General features: G+C 52.1%; 1 protein-coding gene across 1 annotated transcript in view; it reads right to left on the bottom strand.

Moving 5' to 3' along the window:
* Nucleotides 1–17819, bottom strand: part of GAD1 (glutamate decarboxylase 1) — a 34630-nt gene extending 16811 nt beyond the window's left edge. Inside the window, exons 1-7 of the mRNA XM_074910708.1 lie at nucleotides 17577–17819; nucleotides 16153–16299; nucleotides 14258–14320; nucleotides 9108–9266; nucleotides 8156–8398; nucleotides 5469–5559; nucleotides 672–784 (exon numbers count right to left, since the gene is read on the bottom strand). Of these exons, the coding sequence (XP_074766809.1) occupies nucleotides 672–784; nucleotides 5469–5559; nucleotides 8156–8398; nucleotides 9108–9266; nucleotides 14258–14320; nucleotides 16153–16222 (739 nt within the window). The 5' untranslated portion in view covers nucleotides 16223–16299; nucleotides 17577–17819. The remainder of the gene's footprint in view (nucleotides 1–671; nucleotides 785–5468; nucleotides 5560–8155; nucleotides 8399–9107; nucleotides 9267–14257; nucleotides 14321–16152; nucleotides 16300–17576) is intronic.
* Nucleotides 17820–19217: the final 1398 nt, after the last annotated feature.

Raw genomic sequence — 19217 nt, 5'->3', positions numbered from 1 at the left:
TGTGCATTCATGGATTTTATGTGGGCTGTTCCAAAAGGAGGTGGAATTGTTCTTCATCCTCTGAAATAGGATGGTGTCCCCCATGCCAGAACCAGACATCTGTAGTTCTGCTGGATGCCCATGTTGCTCACACATGGGCCCAAGACCTTCCCATGGTTTACCAGTCTTTTCTGTCACTGCCGACTGCCTTTATACCACCTGCATGGGAAAATACTTTGTCTTGATCTTCATACTGGAACCATCCTTGTGAATCCAGTCAGATTATGGCCCAGATAGTGACAGGCAGTGTTTTTCTGACTGTAAGCCCAAATCCTCACTGACCATTAAAGAAGTCAGTCCATGATTCTCAAGAACTGTTGGTCAGCAGGAATGATGGTTGCCTAGCACCTCCAGAAATGAAGTGCAAAGGGCATGTCTTTAAATGCCTAACTATATACCAGAGCTTGCAGTCAAGTTATAAAATGTTGACCAGCCATGATACATAGGCATACTCAAAGAATTTTTTTTCCCCCCAAATTTTTTTGTGAAATATTTAAACAAAGCATTCCTACTTCTAAATATCTGATGGATTGTCTTGTGTTGCAGATGTTGTGGGCATTCAGACACAGCTTGTGTTTATTTTAACTTTTGAAGTTTTAGTTAAAACACCAAAACAGAGAAGAAAATCTCACCAGGTGAGAATATTCCATCCCCATCTTTATTTGACCATCCAATAATCTCTCTCATTTTTCGAAGTGTTATTTGTTCCATGAGGACAAAAACAGGGGCAATTTCATAGGTAAACCTGCATGAATAAAGCAAAAAAACAACCCAAACAAACAAAATCAAATACAGATTCTAAAAATACACAATAAATTCTCAGTCTATGATTCTTTGTGGAAATGCTTAAGATTCCTAGAAGTTTTTCTATAAACTGAGGTTCTGATATTGCAACCTTTACCCAAGCAAAAATCCTCAGGAAGACAATAGTGGAAATATTGGTTAATAAAAACTGCAATGTTAGCCCTTTTGCAACTTTCTATATAACCAAAGACCTAATGCTCATCATCAGAGTGCTACTGCCTGCTGTACAAAACTGTACTGTAAAACATTTTTTTCCCAAAGCGTCAGTTTCACACTTGTGGAATAACATATTGCCAAATCCTTATGAAAACAGTGAACTTCACTGAGCTAAACACCACCATAATTAGAAGTATTGAGCTAGGGTTTCAAAGTCTAAACGCAATTAATTATGTGGATTTATTCTGTTGATGATCTCCAAGGACAACTTATTTCTACAATACCATGAGATCAATAACTGTCAAGAGTAATTATAAATGATGATTTTCTAATTACCAAAAACAAGTCAGCAGTCAACTATTGTATACACTTAATGAGGGCAAAAACCACTGCATAGTCTGGTATGCCCTCATGTCACAGACAGATATGTGGATGGAAAATGACAGCCATACAACCATTTTTGGTGATCAAGGTACATAGATAAATTGCTACTGCTGTAAACAAACTCTGCTTGCTATGTATGAAAAAAAAAAAAAAAAAAAAAAGGAGGAAAAGGGAAGCGGAAAGAAACAAACCTGTGATTTCCAAAGGAATCTATACAAGTATGACTCCCTGACACTGGATCTGACTGATGTCTTCCACTTCGAATAATTTCACAAAAAATGTGTTGGCTAATACTAAAATGACATTTTTAGAGTGTCATTTCTTGGCAAACTTTAAGGAGACATGTGATAGGAAGAAGGGAACATGTGTCTGAAAAGCTTGTCTTCTATTTACAACTACACTGGTTAGTCAAAATATTTTTTCTTCAATTCTTATGCATCCTTAGTCCATCAGAGAAACAACACCACTATTTTTAAAACATTCCTGTAAGATTAAATAACATTTGTAATTTGTTTAATTGTTGTGATTGCTATTTTCAGAAGCCAAAATACTGATTATTTTGCTTTTATTATCATTAGGACTTTCAGAGACAGACAGTTAAACACTGATCTGAAGTTTGCTGCCAGTATTTACAGAGAGAAAAAACCTAATAAATCAGCTGGTGTCTGCTAATAGTGGGTTTGTGTTTGTTTTTAAGCACTGTGGGTCTAGGATATATTTCAATATTTATTTGGGCAGAATGACCAGCTGAAGTCAACAGGAACTTGGCAGTGTATAGATCACTGTAGCCAGATACGTTTAAGTCAGTGTGACTTTTTTCCACCAGTTTAAACACATTTTGATTTTTGTCCTGAGACCTTGCACACTGATCCCTACATACTTCCCAGAAGACTTAAATGCTTGTACAAAAAAATACAATGTTAAGCAAGCTTTTTGTATATAAAATATCAGTGCTCACAAGGGGAACTTTGAATATACTTAAACCCAAGTAAAATAGCATTTATTTAGTTTATTATGGAATTATTTTCTGAATTTCCAAAGACTGACAAAGAAATAAAAAACTGCAGGTGATTATAAATGATAAGGCCAATGCAGCTATATTAAATGAAGTCTATGATTTTAAAAATCACATATTGTTGAAGCTCACTCATGCTTATTTGTTTAAACTTACATGTTTTTGAAAAATTCAGTTAGACACAGAAAATGTGCTTGGCTTGGAAGGAACTGTCCGACTTTAGAATGAACCTCCTGACAAAAAATGCTGATTAGATTTTTTTGTACAGTTACAACCTTTACAGGTATCTCTATTAATTAACTAAAACAGTCATGAGACTCAGCTCTTTACTAATAGAAAAAATGAATGGGTTTTTTGGTAGTGGCCAGTGCAGGCTTTATTCTGCTCTCACCTAAAGGCCAAATCCTTTTACCAGGCCAAATCATTCTAGCTACCTGTTCTCCTATTTGCCCATACATAAAAAGCATTCTGAGAAAAAACATAAAGCTTTTTACATCATTTTTCTATATTACATTTTCATAAGCATAAGTGCATAATACTGAAAATACCAATATATTTCTCCTGTCTTATCTAACTGTGGGCACGAAGAGAACAGATAATATTATCGCTTTCTAACATCAGTTGGCTGCTGCATGGTGAGCAAATGCCCTGTACTACAGACCCCTAGAGCCGGATGAATAACAGCAACTTCTGAAATTTCCACCCTGAAGGTCTTACAAATAGTAATTCAGCTATGAACAAGCACATTGATACATTATTTCCAAGTCAATGTGGGAAGCTTATTATGTTTAATTTAATATATTATCTTCACAGTGACATTTAAGTAAATTTCTAATGACAATTTAAAATTTTAAGAGAGTACATATGTTTTGAGTACTCAAAACTCATTTGCGAAAGAAAAAACATATTTTTTAATTGTTCACAAGCATTGTTTATAGGTAGAAAAGAAAAAATAGCAAATGGAAAACATTCCCTGCCATAATCCAGTGTTACTGTTGCTTGCGTGTTACATGCTTGTGTAGATGAAATAGGTTAGAACAGTTTCGAGGTAAAGGTCAGAACCTGCTCTTCTGTACTGGAACACTGCTCAAAACAAATGTTTCCCAGAGCTCACAGAGATGACTTGGCTATTTTTAATAACCTTCTCTGTCAGTTCTTTGAATCATATTTTACAAACATCTTACTTTAACCTTACTTGCAATTACTGTGTTATTTGAAAGCATTTCATGTTGACCTTGATTTGCTGAAAAAAAGAGCAATGTATTATTTTGCATTTGCTAAACCTCATACAAGCAAATAGATACTCAATTTTCATGCTCACAGAGAAGTATTTTCAAGATATGTTCTTCTTTAAAGTTTAGATGGATCAGAAAGTAGCTTTACTGAATTAGCTATTTAACAATTACTTTTAAAACCAAAGGAAAAAGCAACCTTTTTTTTTTTTTTTTTTAAAAAAAAGGTTGCTCTTTCAGAAGTGTGTGCCATGCTCTTAATAATGATGGCAATATTTCATAATACTATCACAATCTGCCACTGAGCTGCATTCTATTATGTCCTGTCAACTTTGTGCAGTTTCACTGATTACAAAAGGATAACTTAGCTAGGATAACTAACGTAGTTAAAGGAAGGGGGGTTTGCAGAAAGTGACACTCTGAAGTATGTTCTTGTCACAAAGGAACAATATTTAAGCAAAGTTTTCTCTTAGAAATGTAATCAGATTGAAAGTACTTTGCAATACTTGTTTTATGATTAAAATATATGTTGCTAGGTTTACTTCCCAACCAGCTTTTAAATCTGAATGCCTCATACAAACTTTTAACAAACAGAGAGCTAATCTAGAAGACAATTATTACAAAGAACAGGCTGGTTGTGGCTGGAGCACCTTGTGTATTTTTCTTTATTGCTAATGTCACAAAACAGGCACAGCTCATAATCTACATAGAGCTGCTAGTAACCAGCTATACTTAATGAACCATATACTCATGGACAGGCCAGTGAAAATACTGTTCATTTTCCAATCTGCAGATACATTTCCTGTGTTCTGCCGATTAGCCACAAACTACCCAAACCAGAGGTAGCTTTAGAGTTAAAACACATCCAACAGAGGACTAAAACAGAGCAGACTTATCTGCCAAGTATTTGGACTCCCATTACATTTTGGGGCATATACAAATCAATACATAAATAAAAAATAGCTAGAAGGATTTTTGGTTAGTGATTTTTTTTCTTCATTAATTACACTCTTTCTTGCAAAAAATCAACATAATACCTTGCATCTAGCTTTCATTAATTTTGAGGTCAAGAAAAATTAGGAAAAGTTTCTTCCTTGCTATGTTCTAGATGTAAAATTTTATACATATTATATATGCAAATATATATATTTATGGAGTCTTTTAGATTTTTATACTTCAAATTATTTGTTTACATACAACTTTAATAAATTTTAGACTAATTCCTTCATTATAATAAAATTATTTTTCAATGTTACACTTTTAATCATTTTGAAGGCACCCAGAAACCACTTCTTTACCAGCACATGAGCAGGAGAAGGTGGTGCCCCAAGCCTGCTACCTCTGAAATCAACAGGAGGAAAGATAATAAACTTTTCGGTATTTTGTATTCTAGTGTTAATATAGGGATAGCTGCAGAACTACTCTTTCTAGAGATAAAAAAAAAAAAAAAAAAAAAACCACAAAAAAAAAACCACCACAAAAACAAAACACACAAGAAACCACCAAAAACTCAACAAACCACCGGGGAAAGATAAAGAAGATTGGTCCAAGAGAAGAAAAGTCATTTCATGTTATATTAGAATCATCATGTTTTACTTACCATGTGCTGTGGGATCTTTGCATTTCTATTTATCAGAAATGTAAAACTGTTCAGCTTTATATAACTATTTTCACTGTATTACTGCCACATTAAGAAAAACGAGATGCTTTTATTGAAGACTCAGCAATCGTCATTTAAAGAAGAAAATGATACACGTCTGTGACAATACACGTCTACCATGATAGATGGAGCCGCTGTGAGCAGCGGGCACAGGCGCTGACGACCGGACACCGCTTACATGTTTGTATTAGCAGTTGATGTCAGCCACTCCCCAGCCAAGCCAATGATGTCCAGTCCCGTGGACAGCTGATTGAAAAAGCGAGGGTGCCCTAGGAAGAGAATCGAGAGCAACTTAGAACAACTCCACCGGCACGCCCCGGGCTTCAGTTTTTAAACCGACCGATTGTGCGAACACAAACAGTAGCTCCGCACTCATAACACACTTGCCGCCAAGTTTTCAAAGCCAGTCCTGCTTACGGGGAGACCGTTAACCAACGTTCACGGATGCCTTGCTATAAACTTGAAAAAACGCTTTGGAGGGAGCTCCTGTATGGGATGATTACAGTTTTAATAAAAAGAGAGAACCTCAGAGCCGATTAGAGCCTGTAAAGCATCTCCGTAACCTGTGCAAGGGCTCAGAGTAGCCATGGCCCCAGCCCCCCGCTCCGCCTTGCCGTGAACTCGGAGGGGGGGGCGGGAATATACTTGGCAGTAACAACCTGCAGGTGCTGGGGCTGCTTGCATGTGAACGGAGGAGAGGCTGCAGGGTGCGGGAGCGCCACCCGCTTGCTGAGCTGCGCGGCCTTTCGCGAGGTCTCGGCGGGCCCCGCTGCAGCCGAGCGCCCCCCAAGAGCTCCTCGGTACGGGCGTTTTTCCCGTATGGTTTAAAGCGCGGCGATTCTCCCCACGTGGTTTGAAAGCTGAGAGTCAGCTCATAAACAAAGGCTTTGCTATCAACAACTTCTGCAAGCAAGAAACCCGACCACTGGGGGTCTACTTTTCTAGCACGAAGAGATGAATTCCCTAACAAACGACGCCAGACTTTGAGGGCAGGGAGGAGGTGTCACGACTCAGCCCTTATCTCCGCTCTCTTGGGAAGGAACACGCAGATAACACACTGGGGACAGCCCGGCCCGAGAGGGGCGTTCAGCGCTTGACGCCCGGAGGGACCCTGTCACCTCGCGTCTGGCTCAACACCGGGCACATCAGCATCTTTTGACATAAAGAACTAAATGCGATTCCGCCCCGAGCGATGTCAGCGGGAACCCTTCAGAGCCCGGAGCCCTCCGGCGCTGCCCCGTCTCAGCGCCTCCTGCAGAGGCTGCGCGGCGGCCGGGGGGCGGCGGGGCGAAGCGGCCGGGCTGCTCCCGCCCCGGGGAGCCAAGCGGCTCAGGGCTACGGCCCAGAAGTGCCACCCTGGCTTAGATATTTGCTTCGCAAATCAGCACTCCCCTCCCCTGCCCTGACGCACACGCTTTGGGAAGTTGTTTGAAGAGCCATCTCGCTGCCCTCCCAGAGCTGCCGGCCAGCCCGCGGCCTCCGGAGGCTGGGCTGCAGAAACAGCCCGCGGGGGCTTGGCCCGGAGAGACACTGTGAGCCCGGGGGGGGGGGCGGGAAGCTCCGAGCAGCTCTTTTTTAAAGCTGCGCCAGGTATTGCTTTGAGCAGAGCTTGTGTCTGATCGGATACCTGCAGCTCAGCTCCCGGGGACAGGTCCTGCCGGTCCCGCCAGAGCTCCGGGGTGACGGGGAAGAGCTTGTTCCACATCCCGGCGCCATCCATACGGAATGACGGTGCGAACACACAGACCCCAGCGACTCCGACTTCGCTGGTGGCCACCTGTCCAACAACCCACGGCTGTGGGAGTGAAACACGCTCCCCTTTGATTAAGAGCACGAGATCCAAATACGGCCCCGACAGTCTCGAGTAAATCAAACCAGCATGTAACTGGGAAGAAAAGGAAGCTAACCACCACGTTTGTCGTCAAGACTGTTCCTTGAATGCACCGCGTTGGCTTTTCACAGCCGCACTATGCAGTGCGGAAAGCAGCGCCCGGTCCTTCAGGCGCCGCTGCTGGGAGCTGCCTGGCCCGAGGCTGCCCGGCAGAGCCCCCCCGCTTCAGCCCCGCGGGGAGCCGCCCGGCGCTCCTCGAGCCCAGCCTAAGAAGGCAGCTCGCCGGGAAGAGCTCGGCAGCCCTGAAAAGCTGGAGCAGTAACGGACAGGGGAGACACGGAGACACGCTCCCCCCCGGAGATATCGCTCCAGTTCCTGACCTGCTTGGGCACGTCGAGCAGTCAGGGCTTGTTGCCAGCCGAGCTTTCTGCATATACAGATGTAAAACGTTTCAGGCCAAACAGCCTGAAAGAGCAGAGACTTTGCTCCAGAGCCTGGCCGCAGCTCAGCCGGAAAAAGAAGTGCTTATAAACGGGCATTTCTATCTGACTGAGCAGGACCTGGGCAGGCGGGGCTCCAGGGTAAGGGGCTGAAATCCAACAGGGTTCCTTTATTGATGATTCCTAGGATTTCAGACTCTTTTTCATTAAACGTCTTGAGAACATAAAAAAGAAAAACTGCAAATTCAGTGTCATTTATGCCCTCATTTACCTAATGATATTGCTCCCCGGAGATACAGACAGCTCGCATTTCATCAAGTGAAAGAGATTACGTCTTAAAAACTTGTTTCTAGGCTCTGCAAACAGCACCGAGCCCTGCCCGCCGCGGACGGATGGAGCATCAATAACTCCAGGTTCTGAGCAGAGACATTTCCGGCGCCCGCAGACAGCCCTGGAGGCTCAGCTCCAAGGAGGCAGAGTCGAGGGAGTGGAGAGGACGTGGGCTTACCTCCGTGGGCTCAAGCCTGCTCCCTTCACCGTGGGCTAGAGAAAAGCCCCAGGAGGGACTCCGAAGAGTAGTGTGCGCGTACCTACCTGTCCTCACTCCGTATTTCAGCGTGTCCCGGCAGTCCACCAGGATCTGCTCCAGGGACTCGGGGTTGTCCGACAGCTCCAGGTTGAAGCCCTCCATGCCCTCCAGGAGCTGGTGCGGGTGGTGGAAGTCCAGCACTTTGGTGGATCTGTCAAACGTCTTTCTCACGTAGTTGAGGAGGATGTCCACGACCTCCAGCAGGAACTGCATGGTCTGCTCCTCGCCATTCTTGGCGGGCAGCAAATCTGCGGGGCAAAGCAGCTGTCAGCGCTTGCTTTGGGAGAGACAGGCGGAGATGGAACCTGCCCCAGCCCCCCCGAGAGCCCCCAGGACGAGCCCCTGGGGCTCCCGGCCCCCCTCGCCCGGTGGGGAAGGGAGAGCCCAGGTCGCCCACGGGAACGGCGGAGGCAGCTCCGAGGCACCCTTGCCGAATCACGCCCTGCAGCGCTAACGCTGTGCGGGGCACTGGCCTCCCGGGGGCCAAAAGCACCCCAAACCCATGCCTTCCCTTCTCTTGCAACGCTTCCCTTCTCCCCGAAAAGGGATTGATTTCCCTTCCCCACCCTCCTCATCAGTGGCCCCGTACCAGCAGTCACAGACCGTTTCATTGCTATTTTACTGACGAGGAAATAAAATAAAAAATTACTCTCCTCCTTGAGGCTGGATCTGGAGTGACGCCGGAGCTGAGCTGCAGAGGATCAGCCCAAAAGTACATAAAACTGCATTCAGGAAACTTGTGCACACTGCCAGTGCGGCTCTCGGCGAAGACACACAGATACACAGAGAGACATCTTCCTTCAACACCCCCCCCCCCCCCCCCCCAAGAGACAGAGCTTCCTTCAAAACCAAGCAAAAGCACGGGCTGCACGTGGCTGCACTCCCAGGGGAGGCGAGGACAGACGACCAAGGTCCGTGCCCGAGCTGGAGCAAGCAGAAGCTGTGAAGAGCGTTTACCTCTGGCATACAAATTGGAGAAGTCTGTCTCGGTGCGCCGGAACCTGGACTCTTTCCCGTTGCTCTCGCATGCCAGCAGGCTCTTGGAGGACTGCCTTTCCTTCAGGGAGCTAACGATCCGGCCCTTGTCTTCCAGGCTGTTGGTCCTTTGCAGGAACCCTACATTGTTATTGCAAGGTGCACAAGTCAGAGTTTTCTCACTTCCTAACATGTTTAGAAATATTTAAAGCGGCTCTCCAGACAACAGTTCAAAGCGGTTGTTGGCTCTGGATCTGACTAATGAGGTCAGGAATAAGAGTATTTATGGGGATTATTTGCCTCCAGGAGGAGAGCTCAAAATGCCATCAACTGCAAAAACGCAGCCATGCAAAAAACAAATTTTCGTCATTTAGTGCAGTGGTAAATTCTTATTAAGTCGATCAGACAGATTCCACTTCAGTAATCAGCCACTGGAAGAGAGTTCAGGATGAGTCAATGCTATTTCAGCCTGCAGGCGAAGTTTATGGACCTAGCAGACAGGGGCAATGATGTATGATTAAAATCAGGGCCACTTTCAGTTCTCCTCGTGGTGCTCTCACGCACAAAAGGCATGAGGACAAGCAGCCGCTCTTGAGCAGCCGCCCGGAGAGCGCCAGAGCTCCACAGCCACCGGCAGCACTCATCAACCCCACCTCCCTCTTATCAGTACGTACCAGCACGTGTCCAGGAGATGCGGCTTTTCCACCCGAAAAGATGCTTCGATACTAACACTGATCATCCCCGGGGGCCCCAGGAGCTCCGCTCTCACCGGAGACGCAGCCCCGGCGCCCAGGACCCCATCACAAGGGCTGTCGTTATGTGCAAGGGCAATAATAAATCCCCTCACCCCAAGAATTACCACGGTGGGCGCCCCGCAGGGCCCGTGGCAAATAACGGGACCCATTTGGAGGAGACAGTACAGCAGCGCCGGCCTGCTTTTTTTCTTTCTTTTCTTTTCAATCAAGTAACGGTTGAAACCAACGCTCGTCGCGGCTGGGGATACCCGCCAGAGAGGAGGACTTTGCAGGGAGGAAGACCAACGCCGTGACTTCGCTCCCCCAGGTCCCCCGATGCCGCGTCTCTCCAGCGCCCTCCGCTTTTCGGCCATGTGCCCTCGCTCGGCGGAGCCCCGACGGCGAACCGGGACCGGAGGCCCCTCCCGCCGGCCCGCCCGGGTTCCCGCGGCTTGAGCAAGCCCCGGGGGCTGCATCTCCGTGCGGCTCTAGAAAGGGGAGCGACACGGAGCCGCCGGGCACGGTCCCTCTGCCGCGGACCCTGGCGCCAGGCCGGCAGTCCCGTCGGGGCCACCGAAAACGGAGCGCCCGGCCGCAGCCCCTCCGGCCCCCACCCAAGGGGCTGTTCGCGGCAAGTTTGTCAAGTCCGTCCTTTCGGTGAACACTTCACGTCTTGCCTTTTAATATTGGCCTTCTACTAATTAGTTTCTTTCTGTGATGCTTTTAGGAATACGGGTTATACGAGAAAAAAACTGTTTAAAGGAAACTCTCTTCGTGCAAAGGGGTAGCCTTCGGGTATCGATGACTTTTCATTTTTCTTTCAGTTTTGTTGTTACTGCTTTTAACGGTCCTTGCAGCGATCGCCAGCTCCTGCAGCGGCTAGTGCTGTTGGCCCGCTCAGGAGGTGGAGCAGCCGATACCGAGGCACGTGCAGTCTAGATTGAAGTTCCGGAGCGATCCTCTTTCCCCAGGTCCCGTGGCTTCGTTCTGCTTTATTTTTCCACTTGTCTTTCTTCTAGGCTCCCAGTGGCGATGCTCAGTGGGAAGAGTTATGTGAGAAGAGACGGCTGCAGATCAGCCCAACCGGCTGCAGATCAGCCCAACCGGCGCTCCTCTCGGCGTGGGGACACGCGTCCCTCGGAGCCTCCGCCGGGAAAGGAGGGGGCAAAGCCTCCTTAACCGGGAGAGGCTGCAGTCGCCTCCGGTTTGGCTCGCATCGGGCTCAGAGAGGCCGGGGCTTCGCGGAAGGGCCTGGCCTAACGAGAGCTGCGCCAGGCCGGCCGCGCGGAGCTCCCCCCCGCCCAGGCGATTTGGCGGCGGTTCTGCCCCGCGGGGGCTCCCCGACCTCGTCGTTCTGTACCGAAGCCGGCGGCGGCGAGCTCAGGCGGGGGGCTGGGGGGGTGTCAGCTGGGTCTCGGAGCGGCTTCGCACGGGGCCTGCCAGCGTGGGGGCTGCGCGGCCGCGCGTGGGGCGGCTGGAGGGCGGAGATTAAAGCAAAAAAAGAAAAGCCTGAAGGGACGAACTTGCTGCCGCCCGACATCAGCTCATCTGGCCGTAGATAACGTGGCATTCTCCCAGGTCCCTCGGTCACGGCAGTATCTCACGGACCTGGAGGGTCCGGTACACGGGAGAGCCCCCGCTGCGGGGCCGCCCGACCCTCTTGTTCCTCGCCCCGGGAAGGGCGGCAGCCTGCCCGCGAGGGCTCCCCCCGCGGCCGGGGGAAGCGCATGACCGGGGCGAAGTTTTCACCTGTATCCGATGTGAAAAGTAAGGTTGGTGTAGGAGAGATCCAACAAGCAGCAGCGCGTGAAATAGCGTCCGCGCTGCTTCTGCTGTAGCAGCGGTGAGCGCAGCCTTTCCCAGCAGCAGCATCACCTCCCGCAGCTGCTCCACGCACAGGTATTTTCATCGATGCGCTTTAAGGGACCGAGTTTTTAAAAGCCGAGTGAGATCAGGCGGCGAGGTCCCCGGGCATGATTCCACCTGGGGCCCGGCACAGGGTGGGCGTGTGCCCCCCTCGGCCTCGCCGCCCCGCGGGGACCGCCCGCCGCTTCCGAGCCAGGGCCAGGCCTGCCGGGTTCGGCCGCGCCGCGGCCGCCGGGCGGTGCACGTCGGTGCCGGCTGCGGGAGGTCACTGGCCGGGGGCTTCAGCAACGCCTACGTGACTTGGAAGCATAAATCCCACTGACTCCGGAGACGAGCCGAGTTTCCCGCTTAGATGGCTGCTTTCGAAACGCCGCTCTCCCGCGCGGCTCGCTGGGCTGGGAGTCATCGGTTGGCCGGGGCCGAACAGCTGAAGATGCACCCGAGCGGTTTTACTACGTCGAGTATTTCCACTGATGCCGAGCAGATGTTAGCAGGATCGGTCCCAGCAGCAATAATAATTGCCGAGGTGGGAGTGAAAGGTGAAGCATGCAGCTCCAGACACAGGAGGAAATCTGCCCGTACTTTCCTCGCCGTGACAGTTCATTAAACCGCTTTAAAATGTTATTCTTTTTGTTTGGTTTGGTTTTAAGTGGATCTGTGCAGAGTCGAAGAGCGCGGGAGTGTGGCAGCAGCAGGGCTCTTTGCAGGCGGTGGCTTTCAACCAGAAAGGAGAAGAGCTAATCCTTAAATCGGTCAGTTGTTTGAGAAGAAATGACATACACCTTGGATACGTAATTACTGAAAATGTCAAACGCACAATATAGAGCACAGGTGGAAGAACTGACTCATTGTTCAAGACCTGCCTTTTCTCTCAGCTCAACCCTTGTTTAAAGTTTTCATTCAAATTAATCGATTTCTGTGTGATAGACAAAGAAAGAACAATTCCGAGGCGCCTGGTGACTGCACAATATTTAGGGTCCAGAATGATGTCTTGTGAAAGGTAAGGATGAGGACATATCATCTGTAATAGTCAAACGTCAACTTGTTCAGCACGTTTAATTAGGATTCTTGGCAACCTTAATACTTCACTCGGTATGCTTACCAAAGGCAACCTTTCCCTCTCTGTCTTTGTGAAGGTGTTAGATTCAAGTGGGAGGGCTCATACGAGCAACACCAGTGGTCGCGATCGAATCCGATTATTCCGAGTCACTGTCACTATTCAGGGTATATTTTTCGTGTAAAACAGAAAGGGGCCAGAAAAGGAAAAACGAGCATCAAACCCGAGCCAAAAATACAGCAGCCCTGCTTGTTTTGAGCTCCCTTCACAAAGGCTTTACTACGCTCTCTTTTGCCTTTCTCACATCCAAAATGGTGGGATATTTCACGTTCACTGTATTTGATCTCATTGAGAGAAGCTGCGCTGTCCCTCTGTAACCCCGGTAGTCTAGCAACACGCAACAAGCCTAACGGTGCGTTACTTTATCAGTTCTGCTTGCCGGGCTAAATTAAAATGATGATGAGAAAGCCCATCGCTCCAGCCACTGAAGGGACTGGTAGGGAAACGGTCCATTAAGCCCAGATCAGGAGCTATTTATAGAACTAAGAGACTGCTCGTTAATGTCGCTGGCGCGTACCAATGAAATCCCTAACAGACACAGAGCTAAACACGCGCAACCCTGATTCTTTTCCAGTCCAAACTTCCCGGTAACAAAACGTTTAGCGAATGAGTTCCGAATCGGGAAAGTAGGGCAAGAGGTCTAAGTATCTCATTGCTTTGAAAAAAGGCCCGTTTCTCTCACGAAATAATTTCCCATCCCCCCCAAAAGAGGTAGCTGGGGAAAATGGGAACTAATTTCTATTCATAAGGGGCACGGGCTAAGCTGAACGATTTTCCTCATCAGAAAATGAAGATTTGGCTGTTTGTCTCTGAAAGCGAAGGCGCGACTGAGAAATCCGACGAAGGAAGACAGCTTGTTATCTGCAAATGAATCTCTTGCTATAACGTTGCGATCTGATTGTGCATTTGTTTCCCTTCCTGCATTTCATGTGCCTGGCGCTGACTGGCTGCCAGCGCTATCTTACCAGCACAGCAAGCTGACGAATTGCTCTTTAATAAGGGTCTCGTTAATCTTTTTCCCCCAGGAGATCCGTATTTTCTAGTCAGATAAGGTTGAAAAATTTCAGACGGTGAGAGGCGGTCAAACCCCCCGCCCGTTTCTCGCCGCCGGCCTCCCCGGCGGGCCCTGAGTTCCCCCCGCCGGTGGTGGCCGGCGCCTGCACACCCCCGTTTGTGGCTCCCGCGACGGGCAAGGCCTCGGCCAGCGCAAGTCCGAGGGAGGTCACGGCTGCCGGTGTCGCCGCCGGGGCTGGTGTCGCCGCCGGTGCCGGGACCGGGGCCGCGGAGCGGAGCCGCCGCGTGGCCGGCAGGGGGAGCCCGCGGCCGCCGCCCAGGCCCGGGGGCGCTGGGCCGGCGCTGGTGGCGTCGCGAAGCGGGGGGGGGGGCCTCGTACGGCGGGGCGCGGGCGGACTTACCGCATATCTTCAGCCCGATCTTCCTGGTGCACCCGTGAGCCACGCCGCACCACGCGTCGTAAGCTGGAAGAGAGGGTAGAGTCGTTGCCCCGGGGCGGCGGGCCCGCCCGGCCAGACCCCGCCGCCCTCCCCGCCGCCAGCAACGGCGGCTGCCCGGGCCCGGCGGCACCGGAGCGTGCCGGGCGCGGGGCCGCTGAGGCTCGGGCGACAGCGAGGTGACACGCTATGGCCCTCCGAGAGGAGAGGGGAAGGCTCCCGGGACCCGAACATCTAATAATTTACTGGCGGGGCTCCAGGGAAGTGGCAGCTTAAAATAAAGTGCCGTGAAATGGGGTCGCAGAAGAGTTCAGGAATTAATTGGGTGAAAACCGGTATTTGAGTAGATGATCGGACTTGCATGACTAAGCCTCCGCCGACTGACGAGCCGCCGACGCTCGGGACGCTCCCGGCCCGGCCCCCGGAGCACCCCCGCGGCTCGACCGGACCGAGCCGGGCCGGTCCCATCCCACGGCGGCCCCGGAGCCTGCAGCCCTTCGCCCGCCGGCCCTGTCCGCCCGAGAAAACGCGACCGAGAGGCTCCTGATCGGGGCCAGCGCCGGGGGTGCGACCGCACCGACGGAGGGGCCGGGCTCCTTCCCGGCCCTCGTGAGCCGCGGCGCGGCCACGCCCCGGTGGGCCCCGGCCGAGCCCGGGGGAAGCGGGGAGCGAAGCCCGGGGCTGAGGGGGAGGAGGCGCCGCCTGGGCCCAGGGCACAGCCGAGCCTCTCCCGGAGGGCGAGCGGGCTGCCGGGGCCGCGGCGCCAAGAGGGGAGCGGGCGGCAGAGGGGCCGGGACGGGGGCGGCTCCCCTGGGCGGGGAGGGCCGCGGCCGGGCCCCGGGGAGGGCGGGCCGGACCCCGGGGAGGGAGCCCCCGGCGCTGCAGGCCGGGCGGAGGAGCCCCTCGGCAGTGAGGCTGCCCCGGGCGGGCAGGGCGGGGTGTGCTGTCAGAGGTTATCTCATTTTTCGCCGCGTTGTCAGCGAATTCGATTTCTGCGTGTGACACCTCAGCCGAAGGCAGCAGCGCCTGTCACCCCCGCCCGCAACAAGACCCGATGCTGCCGTTCGCCCCCTCCCCCGGTCCTTCCCGTTTCAGAATAATTACAGTAATGACTCTGATGCTCGTGCCTCGTAGCCCTTTCAGGGTAAAAGCTATTTCCCGCTTGGCTGTGCCTGACAACCTTTCATTTCTTACTATTGCTCGCCCTTTGTCTCTGATGCTTTATAGCACCGAGCCTCTTTTTTATTTATTTTCGGTAGGCGAGGGTCTGAATTGCCTGGCAGGGCTATAAACTGATTCTCTATCCACCTGCAGCAGCCTCTGCTTCCCACTCACACCTCAATAACTCAAGGCGAATTCAGAGCAATTAGGAATACAAGGCTTTGAAAAGCTACAATTAGCATCCAAATTTCGCTTAATTACAGGCTTCAGCGTAGGCTGAAAGGAAGCTGCAGCATTAGCATTTATAAAATGCAAGGGGGACACACACCCGCTTCAAGCCACTGGTGTAACTTCGCCCTTTAACCGATTCATTTTCTCCACACCCCTTACAACATCCCGATTTTTCGGCCATCTGGGGGTTCAGTTTATTGTCTAAATCCCTCAAATGTGGCCGTAAGATAAAGGCAACGCTGGCCGCTAAAGTGGGCTTTTCCTCCCAGCGTTTTGTTCGCCACGGACCAACCTCTCCCGCTCCCACCAGGAAGATGGTTTCTTTGTGTCGAGCACTTTCCGCACCTTGCTTAACGGCGCGGAACGGGGCCTCGCGGATTTATCGTTTCGTTTCGAAATCGGTCTTTCCAAGCCTAGGAGGAGAAAGCCTCCAAACCACTTTAAACGAGGAAAGCATTAAAACCTACTTGTGGGTCGTAAATTAGTTGGGGTGGGGTCCGGAGCGTCGTTGGAGGACGATGGAGCGGAGGAAGCCATCCCTTCAGAAAAGCCCCAGTCCCCGGAGCCCGGGTTTCCTCCGATGTTTCTCTGAGGGGTGGGCAGCAAGGAATTTGCTGGAAGGAAGAAAAGGCAGTTTTAGTAGTCTGGTCTCCTGGAGAACCGCACCGGAGTCCCGCCGAGCGCCGGCGGGCGGCAGTCTGCGGCCCAGCGAGAGCCGCGCAGGTCCCGGGGCGGTGGCAGGACGGGCCGGGGTCGGGACCGGGGCCGGGGCCGGGCGGGAACCGGCCGCGGCGGGGCCGCGGAGCCAGGCGCAAGCCTCGCGCCGGGAAAATGCCTCGACAGGCTGGAGAGCAAAATCGCCCCTTCGCTGGATGCCGAGGCGCTGCCCCCCGCGCCTGAATGGCGGGTTTAGCGGAGCATGAAGTCTATCGCAATTATATCGGTGGCCGCCGAGCAGGGCAGTTATGTGGCTCGCGTCAAACGGGAACCAGCGTGCAGAGCGGGCTTCGACACGGCCAGCCCGAACGACCTACAGTCCCAGCCGGAGCCCGTTTCTGCGCCTTATCGTCCGAGCCCCAGACACTCGCCAGGCCAAGCCCTCGGGAAAGGCTGACGGACAAACCCCCGCCCCACCGAGGTGCGTCGTGCCCGGGGCCAATGCCAGGCGCCGCACACATCTGTATTCGCACACACACGTTTCAGCGCACCGGGACCGGTCCGTGCTCCAGCAGGAATCGGCCACTCGCCCGTGCCCGCGCTCGCTCTGGCGGCACAAACGGCAGGAGAAGGCACGTCTGGCCGGCGGAGGAAGGTGCCGGCCCAGCCCTCGCTCCTCGCCAGACGTTCAGCTCTTCCCGGGCGGACACGGCGCTCCGATAACCGGTACGGGGTCGCTGATCCAGAATTGCCGGGTCAGTGCCCCGCTCGTCTCTTTGTCCCCACGGCTACCTGCGATTTATTCTATTCCCCTTGTAAAGGAAATGAAGGTCGCGGTAACGAACGAACGCTTCCTTTGTTAGAGGCTTTTTTCGAGTCGGTAGCTACCGATTCATTTCCACTGCTGGGCGGATTTACGCCCTCGTGTAAACGCAACGGGTCGATGACTTAAACGGAAAACAGGTATTTCGCTTTTTTAAGAGGAAAACCAAAACAACCGTAAAGCAGAAGAGATTCTTTAGACAATGCCTGGAAGTGAAGTAACAGGTTAACACAATGTCTAAGGCGCTGCCTGTCTCAAAATACCCGTTAACCTTCTATAGGTACGACAGCTACCAAACCAGATTTTAGGGGGGGGAAAAAAAAAAAAAAAAAAAAAAGAAAAGAGATGCGGGTCCTGGAAGAGGTTCCCAAAGGTTTGAAAAAAATAGGATGCTGTTTAGAGGAGACTTACCGAGGGGGCGAGCGGACACTCTTCCTGCCGGAGTCCAGGCAGGCAGGGCGACTCCAGCCTGGGAGCGACCCGCCGCTTATAAACTCCGCCAGAAACGACGTCGGAATACCAATCGCGCCGCGGAATTTAATGCGAGATGACCTTTTTTTCCAGAAGTGCTCGGATTTGCTTTTTTAAAAGCATGAATCGCCAGTTGATCTGCTTCGACGCAGGCATGAGTCACAGGGCTGCCGCCACTCCCTCCGCGCCGCTCCGCACGGGGGCTGGGGACGGCCGGGGCGGCCGGCTGGGGCGGGGAGGGGCGGCCCGGCCCCGGCTGCCGCCGCCGCTCTGCCTCGCCCCCGGGGCGGCGGGGCTGGCTCCCGCGGCGGGGGGGGCGGCACCCCGGGCAGGGCGCGCTGCCTCGCGAGTCCCTCGCCGCGCCCCCCGAGCGGGCGGCGTTCCCCAGACAGCGCCGGCTTGACCCGGGGGCGCCGGCTGTGCTGACGGGCGGCAGAGCGCCGCGCTCACCGGCGGAGGCGACGGGGCCGGGCTCCCCCAACGGCAGCACGGCGCGGGCCGCGGCTGAGCCAGACGGGGGCCGTGCGAGCTGTAGCGGAGCAAACGCAGCCCCCTCCGCTGTGCCGGGGCTCGCCGTGCCCCGCGGCCGGCAGCGCCCTCCGCCCCGCTCTCCGCCAGAGGGTGGCAGAGGCACGGGCACCGCCGCTCTTTTTGTCTTCCCGGCCGCAGAGGAACACCTGGATTCCTGTGCCTTGCCCTCCGCGCTGCTGTTGGATTACGATTTTATACAGACATCCTCTTGCTAAAACGAGAAACGTTAAGATAACTTTTTTTTTTTTTGTACCCCCGACAACCCCAGATCCGTGTTTCCCCACCCCACACCCCGAACAGGCTTCGCCAACATTCTGCGGTGGTGCCCGCGGTGCTACATTTCAGCATGTCGCGGTAGCTACGCAGATGCCTAAACCAAACCCTTCTCACAAAGATGGCACGTAAGGGGCTGGGAGGAATCTGCAACGAGACAGGAGGAGGGGAAACAACCCGATGGAGCCAGAGAATTTCACCCCGTGCGGGGGGTGCTGAGCAGCGCAACGAGCAGCAGGGACGTGTCCTTCTTGAAGGACTCGAGGGAAGAGCAAAAACTTACAAGACCTTTTTTTGGAAGTGAGACCGGCCGATTGACAGCATTAAATAGTCAAGACAATTGCTCTGCCGAGCACACCTACTGTCTAGGAACTGGACGCATAGCGAGAACACCGACAGCACAAAAGCCAGCTTTTAAACACGGGTTTAAAGGTAGTAACAGCCCTAGCCGGCATGACCATCTACTCCCGGCAATCGTTTTAAAGGTGGTTTCAACCAATCGGGCAAAACGTTTGCTCAGTGCAGAGCGTGAGAAATAATCGTGTAACTGTAGCTAACTGTCTTTATGAGTGTAAACAAACATTCACAGGAAATCGTGGCAGGACTGCAGCACGAAGAGCCAACGCAAGATCATGCAACGAACTCCTAAGCCGCCGGTCACTGCAAGGCGTGACCCGGGTGGGTGTGTGTCCGGCAGGCACACAGCCTGTGCCATCGCCCCTTCCCTTCGGGCCTTCCAGAAGCGCCCGTGGCTGGAGTGAACCGACACGTTCCAGC

Source organism: Athene noctua, chromosome 7 (genome assembly GCF_965140245.1).
Source record: "Athene noctua chromosome 7, bAthNoc1.hap1.1, whole genome shotgun sequence".
Lineage (NCBI taxonomy): Eukaryota > Metazoa > Chordata > Aves > Strigiformes > Strigidae > Athene > Athene noctua.
The sequence above is the reverse complement of the archived record's forward strand: the minus strand, read 5'-3'. Positions and strand labels throughout refer to the sequence as shown.